The sequence below is a fragment of the Aristolochia californica genome, unplaced genomic scaffold, assembly GCF_029961685.1.
Source record: "Aristolochia californica isolate CCGP_79_NKW_82.1479 unplaced genomic scaffold, dmAriCali1.0.hap1 SCAF_76, whole genome shotgun sequence".
Lineage (NCBI taxonomy): Eukaryota > Viridiplantae > Streptophyta > Magnoliopsida > Piperales > Aristolochiaceae > Aristolochia > Aristolochia californica.
This window is the reverse complement of record NW_027182275.1, coordinates 47,501-56,029: the sequence shown is the minus strand read 5'-3', so window position 1 is coordinate 56,029 and position 8,529 is coordinate 47,501. Positions and strand designations below refer to the sequence as shown.

The 8,529-nt window shown below is 45.8% G+C and overlaps 1 protein-coding gene across 1 annotated transcript in view; it reads right to left on the bottom strand.

The window, feature by feature from the left end:
- Positions 1-7,638: 7,638 nt before the first annotated feature.
- LOC137938056 (small ribosomal subunit protein bS1m-like) overlaps positions 7,639-8,529 on the bottom strand; it is a 1,617-nt gene continuing 726 nt past the window's right edge. The window contains exon 1 of the mRNA XM_068783094.1: positions 7,639-8,529. This exon is cut by the window's right edge and continues 726 nt beyond it. Within this exon, the coding sequence (XP_068639195.1) occupies positions 7,639-8,247 (609 nt within the window). The 5' untranslated portion in view covers positions 8,248-8,529.

The following is an 8,529-nucleotide window of genomic DNA, read 5'->3' as shown; positions in this document are numbered from 1 at the left end:
CTTGCCAACGACAATTGTAGATGACCCATTGCCTTGCCTTGTCGCACCTGAGAGCGAAGAGTTGGGAGGAGTGGCTGATTTTCAGGGGCGTGAGAAGATGTCCAAACCTGGGATGAGCATATGGCAGAGATGGTCCAGATAATGGGGATTTGATTGAAGCTCGTGCTGGCGAGGCATGTGGCATTGAGACCCCACGAGACGACCACACACGGAAGTGGCCCATCTTCGTAGATCAAAACTGAGAGCGCCTTTGGAAATCTCTTGGCTTGGAGCGCAGATGGCCCACCTAATGGAACTGCAGCGATGTGGCCACAAGGGAATGGCCCCAGCTGGCTTGGTTTGGCATGCGGGTCCCCTTCTTTTTCTTCGGGTCAGGGAGGGATGGAGGAACACACAACCCAATCACACAGGAATCTTCGCTTGGCCGCCTACCGGAGCGAAAATTCATAAATAAAGACGATAGCGTCCGTCGGTTTATCGCGACGGACCTCACGCTACAATGTATGAAGTAAGGAGCTAGATAAGGAGGGGAGGGGTGAGGGGAAGGGTGCGCAGGGACAGAAATTCCTCCTATTTCGTTTATCAAATAGGCTCAAAGCTATCACGTAAGCCGCATTCGAAGGATATGGTTCCAAGAAAGAATTAGATTATAGAAAGCCAATGCCGCGCGATATAGGCTCCTTCCCCCTTTCAAGGCTAGCTGCAAGCTTCCAGCCTACGGCCTCTTTAGGGTAATTGCTGCGTGAAGCTTTTGCTGGTATGCCTCGTATGGCTATGATATGCCTGTCTAGTTCTCATTAATTACTCGTGCAGCTGGGGATCTCTCAACGCACCTTTCCTTTTCTGATCCCATTGTGGGACTAGCGCTTCAGCAACTATTGATGCTGAAAGAAGACAAACCCTTAAAGGCTGTCACTACCATGTGAGAATTTGTACACTAAATACAGGTGCATTGGCCTAGCCAGTTGGCGAAAGTACTTCTTGCTTGACTAACGGGACTTGCCTATGAAAAAGAAAGGGCTAACAACAAAGAAAGGCGTAAAGGGCTACTGTAAAACTGTACTGGTTACTTTACTGCTATTGCTAGTGCAAGTGCTGTACTGACTGACTTTACTGTATTGCTAGTGGACTGTAATAGCTAGTGGACTTACAGAGCGAGCTGTAAAGGTAGCTATTGCTGTTTTCTTACAGAGCTAGTGCAGTACTGGTTACTGTACTTACAGAGCTTTCAAGGGTACTTACTTGACTGGGCTAAAGCAAAAGCAAGCGTCTGATCAGATCAATCAAGAGCGGCCAAACATCTTTTTCCTAAGCAAGGACTACGCTGGCGAGTGACGATTGGCCGAGGGGAGTTCCATCATGTAGCTGGGTACAAATAAGCCAGTTAAAGACGAGTAGGCAGGGTACAAAGAAGCCAGTGGGGTACTGGTTTGAAATGATCGGAACCAAGACACTGCTTGCCTCCAACGCCTATAAAGAGAAGCTTCAGTCAGTCTCTATTTGGCAAAGGGAACTTAGAAGTCGGCAAGAAAGTGAGTCGCCATGGATCTCGCGAGCAGACTTGAGAGAATTGAGCAAGAAATAGGTCAGGTAGAAAACTATAAGCGTAGACTGGAGCGAATGCTGGCAGCCTTCTGGGAACATATGCCAGCTATCGATCCCATTGTCATACGAGATCGTATGCTTTTTCTCCAGAACGAAATACGCTCTCTCGAAAACAGGAAGAGGGCGCTGCTCGAAGAACAGCAAGAGCTCGTTGTGCGGGCTGTCACCCTCGGTGACCGATCCACTGGGGAGAATGAAAAAGTAGTTACTATGTATGTTTGCTTTGTTTTGTTTGTGCTGGCGTATGCTGTGTTATGTTTAATTAAGTTCTATGTCTTTTGTTCACTTAATATGTTGTTTGTTAATGTTGTGTGGTGTGTGGCTGGTCCATGTGTGTGTAAGCTTCCTATTGGATGTACTCCCATGTATAAAAACTTGCTTGTAGTGCTGGAATAAGAAAAATCTGCTCTGTTCTAGTTCATTCTCTTTCCCTGTGCAGAAGAATTGAATATTTTCATTATTTGTTCAATCTGGTTTTTTCTTGTTAATTTCTCACATATACAAGCTAAAACTACAGCCAACAGGGTGGAAGTTGTATGTTTACAGTAACTCTCCTCTAATAGCATAGCAGAAAGCTGGAATGCCTCGTTATCCTATCTTTAAAACTGCCACTACGGTGTCGTTAAAGCGCAGAGAGTTATATAACAAGATGATACTAACGATTGAAAGTAGCACAATTAGCCGTAGAATAGAACTCTAATCGTAGAGCACTGAAGGCGGAGCTTGCTCGAACATCCAACTCAAAACCTGCCCGCTTGCTTGCGAACAACAACTACCAGTTTACAGACCAGCTTCGGCTAAAGCCCCCTATCTTGAATTCCAGTTCCCTACTGAACAACTACTGAAACTAATCTACCTAGCTCAAGTTCCCATACCGTAGCTCAAGTTTCTCCTTGCTTGCTTAGAACCTGTCATCCACCTAAAGATAGCCAAAACTAAGGTAGTAAACTACTTGCTTGTTAAAGGATTTCCAGTAGCTAACCGTAGACGCTAACTCGTATGCCGTTGCCTAGCCCGCTTAGCTACATGGCCCGTGTCTCGCTCGTCCCATATTAGGGTGCCTCTTCAGAGGCCATGTGTCTAAAGCAAAAAGGTATTCTAGCTATCTTCGCTAGTAAATAAGGTCGTTTTGCTTCTTGTTAGAGACTAGCTTCCACTGCTATAAGTTTTTTCTTCGAGAACACAATAATTCTTCTTTCTCTCTTACTAAGACTAAGAAAAAAGCCTTCCCCTTCGGGAAACTTTTCATTTTGACGGGTGAACGAAGAAGAAATTATACTCTAGCTCAAGACCCCGGCCCCTCAACGGTTCGATTCGACCCTTGGTCTAAAAGTTCAATGTGAACCCTACCCTACGGTTTTTACAATAGGTATTTGATTTTCTCATTTTTGAATGTTTAGTTTAATTGGAAGTTCCCATTCGCTTTGGTTTGAACCACTAGTAGAACCGGACTGGCCTCGTAAGCAGTTCAACCTTTGGTCAAATTTTGAAAACTTAAAGCAATGAAATTCTTGAGCTTTCAAAACTAGCTTAGAATTGTACGATGGTACCTAATCTGGTCGTTCGGGAGAGATCTATTGGGACAAAAATCAAGAAGATCGGATTATCTCAGGCAATTCACTTTACTTAAAAGTCGAAATATTGGAAAAGGTTATTGATCAGATGGTCAAAAGCCAAACCATTCCATCATCTTCATCTTTGTAACACTGGAAATGACATGGCGACGTGACTTAACTTCCTTGATTCTGGCTTTCACTTTGCCGGTCTATCTTATTATTGTCCCGACGCCACATGGGATTGGGACCTCCGTGCTCAAAAATCTGGGCATCGGCGATCTCTTAAGGTGGAGTACTCTTTCGCTAAGTAGGAATCTGTAAGTAAGCGATCTCACAAGATTTCGGTATCGGTTGAGACCCAATGGGCCCTTCATCTAAGGTTGAGTGCGATTATTAGTGTGCCAACTAGTAGTGTGTTTATATCCCTCTCAATTCCTTAGATGCTTTTTGGTCCCAATTCAATACTAAATCCTAATTCTTTTTTCATTCCTGGAGTCTACCTCTGGGTCTTTCCTTTTCGTCATAGAGCACCCCAACCTTGGTCTCATTTCCGTGCTTCTTTTAGTTTCATTAGGAATATTGTAGTGAGCCTTTCTCTTTCTACGGAGCACTGGGCTAGACATAAGGAAGAAGAAGATCCAGCGAGCAGATCTTTGGAATAAAGCTTCGGCCGCTTACAGTTAATGTACACTGAACTTTCTTGTTCAGTTTCCTATAGTCCATTCCGGACTCTGCTTCCTTTCTTTCCCCCTCCTTCAATGGAGGAATGGGACAATATTCATTTCATTGCTGGAGTCTGCTTCTTCGAAAGATTACCAATAAAGAAGAAGATATACTAGCCTTAAAGGTAGGAGCGGGCATACGCGATAGGGCACTAAAGCTGCAAGTAAGCTCTCGGGCATGCGCTCATGCTTGCTCCTCGCTCCGTCCAACTCGTGCTTCTGTCAAGTGAATCAGACGAAGACGCGATGCGCTCTTTCGTCTATCGGCTTACTAGTTTGTTCCAAACCTCAGCACCTCTCTTCTTTTTAGTAGTATTGTCTAAGCATATCACGGATCGTCTCAGCCAAAAAGAGATCAAAAATCAAGTGACAGCGAGTGGCTCCGGAGGTATCCAAGAGTATATGTAAGCCCATCCCCTGAACAGAGGAGAAAGCAACGAACGAGTGTCCGGGGTGCTCACCACGATCGTACCAATGTTTTTAGCTGGTGGAGAGTGAGGTTTGAGACTCCAACCCTGAAAGCCCTTACTTCCCTCTCTTCGGCTATCCCTTACCGGTCAGCTCGTCAAACTGACTCCCAGTTAGGGAAGTATGCCATTCATCAGACGATTTTGAATTTTAAAGCTCCAATTGTGGATGCTCGTCTGGTTCTTTCCTCACTCAGCCTATCTTCAAGATCGTAGATCTGTGTGTAGGATAGGTGGGAGGTGGGTGACAAAGGTGGTTCTGCATGTAGCGGCGTCAGTCTTTTTCTTTCTTTTGAAATTCAATTTGAAATGAAAAGAAAATGAAACATGAATTGTAATTTCATTCTTTGTCAGATGTTTTAATTTCTACTTGGAATTTCTTCATTCTATTTAGAAACATGAATTGTAATTGAATTTGATCATTGAACATTCATTGAATTTCATTCTTTCTTTCTTTCATTCAAGCATGAATGATAACATGAATTTGCAAGGATGTCTTCTTTCTTTCATTCTCATTGAAGAAATTCATTCTTTCTTTTCTTTTTGAACTTTCGATTCTGGGGAAGAAATTTTGATCTTTCTCAAATTTGTTGCCGCATGATAGAGCTTTATAGTGATGGAATGCTTACCTATGTGCATTTGTCTGCCATCTGCCTTTGATCTATCCCAAAGAATCCATATGATATGCCACCATAAGCACCTCAAGAGGGGGAGCAAAGGCAACCACATCCACTCCACACAGAGTTAACAGTGGCCACCAAGTGCTCCGAACGGACTTTCGTTTCCTAAGCAAGCATGATATAGATTCTGTTGGATTTGATGAAGTCGGATAGCGCCCTTTGAACATGGCGCCAACGGCCCTCTAAGGTTCCAAGAACCGGTTGATGCTTCTTGTTACGAGAGGGGGCCCGTTGGGGAAGGGGCATCGCGGCACCTTTCTTCTTTGCAGATTTTGAAACTAAAGATCTGTGTGAACAGGGGCGTCCATGACCTGCGTCGGTGAGGCTTGCTGATCAGCATCCAGGGAGAGGAAGCAAAGCTACTCGACCATCGGTTTTGGAAGCTATAAAGCTATAGCGCGCTAAAGGCAGCTAGAAAGCGAAGGTACTCGCCCTATAGAATGCAAAAGCTTGGAGAGAACAAGCAACTCCGGGTTGGTGTGGCCAATAGGGGGGCCGTGAGGCGCCTCTTGCAACAGGGCTTGTGCGCTAGCAGCTTCGCTGCTCCGCTCGTTGCTTGACTTGCCTGACTCCATAGGGGCCCAAGCTCTTGCTGGCGCCGCGGTTCCCTCCATCCGATCGATAGTGAGAGCCAATACCTCCATGTGCCTCTACTGTTCGTCCTGGAGCAGCACCGAAGAACTTCATCCCGGCGCATCAACTGATCCTTGAATGACTAATCCCTGGCTAGGGAAGACGGGGGATGGCCGTTTGGCCAACTAGAACAAATGCACCCTCCCTGCTCATCAACCTCGCGCCGCCGGGCGCTTTGAGACCCGCGTGAGCGTTTATTGCCTTACTCAATAGGGGGGCGACCTTTGCTTTATAAAGATTTTTGGCCTATTCTTGCTGGGAAGAATTGCAGGAAATCGTTCGAGAACACTTCAAACTCTTTTTCTTTTCAATGATATCCGACGATCAAGACAATTCCCGTGAAACTCTTTCATTTCATAGAAGTTCATTCTTATTCTTACGAAGAAAATAGCATTTCCTATTGATTTGTCCCCTGGACTGGACCTATTCTGATTCTGAATTTATCTATCGCTACGCTGTTCCCAAGGACTTGCAGAATCGAAATAGCGAAATTCTTGGGTCATCTCAATGGGTTCAGAAACCACACGTTTCTCTGGATCATCATAGCGTACTTCCACATATCCACTCAGAGGAAGGTCTTTTCGTAATGGATGACCCTCGAAACCATGATCTGTTGATATACGGCGTAGATCCGGATGATTGATGGAAGAAACACCAGACATATCCCATACTTCTCGCTCCCACCAGCCGGCTGATGGAAATAGACTGACTACCGGAGATATTCGTGTTACTTCGTCTGCACTGGTTTGTACACGAATGCGTGAGTTATACCGAGTACTCAGTAAATTATGGACCACTTCAAATCTTCGTTTTCGAGAGGGATGATCAACTCCGCAAATATCGATCGAAACTTGAACCCGTGTATAGGTATGAAATTTAAGAAAGCACAACAATTGAAATAGGTAGTCCGTATTGGTATCAGATCTATTCCCATGTTCCGATCTTTCCATTTTATGTACCCATTTCTTGGGGAAAGTCTCATAACTATATTGGAAAATGGATTGGTTATCCATAAATATAAAGAAAGCTTTCTTTTTGTTCCGCTTCTTGCTCTCCAAATGATGAAAGACTTGTCGGAAATCGCCGGTTGGGTTGGTCCGACCAAGAAAGGCATGGGAGTTCCGGTTTTGAAGTGAAAGACTGGCTACCAGCAAGAGCTTGGGCCCCTATGGAGTCAGGCAAGTCAAGCCGCGCTCAAGCCCTGTTGCAATAGGGCCGCTAGCGCACAAGCCCTAAGGCACTTGCTGCCCGCGGGCGTGTGGGCTAGTGCCCCCTATGGCCCAATTGCGTACAGGGGCTTGATACCTGATAGCAAGAGTGCCGTGAGGCGATTACCTTAGGCGAGGGTTGGTGTGGCCATGCGGGGGGCGAGAAGCGCCTCTTGCTACTTTGTGCGTAGCCCTGTAGCAATAGAGCTTGACGCGCGAGAGGGGCATGTGCGCATGGCAGCAAGTGGGCTTGTGCGCAGGAAGTGTGCGTATGGCTTTGAGCGAGCGCATCCGCGCTCCGCTCACTGGCTGCTATAAGTAGCGCGCTACTCCTCTTCTGTCCATCCAAATCCGCCACTCGTTGGTTGGTGTTCAAATCAAAGTTTGACTCTGCCTTCAATTCCATTCTTCGTCTCCCTAGTTGCAGTCTGATTGCTGGCCCCAACCCAACATGCATTTGAGAGTGCCGGGGCGATAGGCGCGCCGCAGTCACGCATTCGAGCAAGAGCCTTTCTTCGCTATGTAAATAGAGGGCAAGCAATCAAACGGCTGCGCTAACGCGAGGTCTTACAGAGCCTTTCGCGCTAGGCGAGGGTTGCACCACACCAACCCGGAGTTGCTTGTTCCCTCAACAAAAGAATGGATTAAGGTGATAGAGTGTTCTCAGGATCAGGAGAAGAAGGCGCTTAAGAAAAGCAAAATTCTCTCTCTTTTTTCTTTTTCGTACGCGGATTTCGCTCATCAAGTTCTTGTTTGATCTGCCGCTGTTAGAACACCACAATATTCGTCCTTTTGGGGTTAATGCTCTCAATGGTGAATCGATCATTCGCTATCCTTTGAGTGTTGTTGAGAGGACGGGATGGAAGAGAAGTAATGAAACCTGCGATTGCTATTGAATAACCTCCTTTGACTTTTTCCATAAAAATGCCTTTGACCTTTGTATTCGTTCGCCAAATCTTGTTCAGTTCCATCCAAGCTCGGTTTTGTCTGAATCTTCGTGGAAGAAGAAGCGGTTCACCAGCCACTACATCTGTGGATCCCACCAAATCATTAAACCTGGCGGCTGCTCGCTCTTTGATCAGTGATTCACCGGCCACTAGATCGATGAAGAATCTCTCCAAAATCTGCTCTTTGATCAGTGATTCACCAGCCACTACATCCAGGAATCCAACCTTATTCTCAAACCTGGTGGCTCGGTTGATTGGCACTCCTGTAGGCTCATCTTGCATACAAATTCTGGGGGTCCCAGGTCCTGCATCCACCAAGAACATGTCTTCCCTTAAGCGTAAAACTTGAGATTGTGAGGCATTTCCATTACATAAGAAAAAACTGGAATTAGATCTTGGAAATGATCGACTCAAATAGATGCTCATCATCAGCTTTTTTTTTCCTCCTCTTCCTATTGATCAGAAGCATCCAGCAGCGCCACGCCAGTAGAGTAGAAAGAGTTAAGCTACTAAGCAAAGCTGCAGTTGGGGAACTCGGTAGAAGCGATTTGCCGCTTCCGCCTCTCTAGGCTTCACAATAGCTCCCCCAAAATATAGAATGAGAAATTCGCCTTCTCCCCTCCCGCCCCCTCCACTATAAGAAATCCGAAAGGAATTGAACCTACGAATTTGCCAATTATGAGTTGGGCGCTTTAACCATTCAGCCATGGA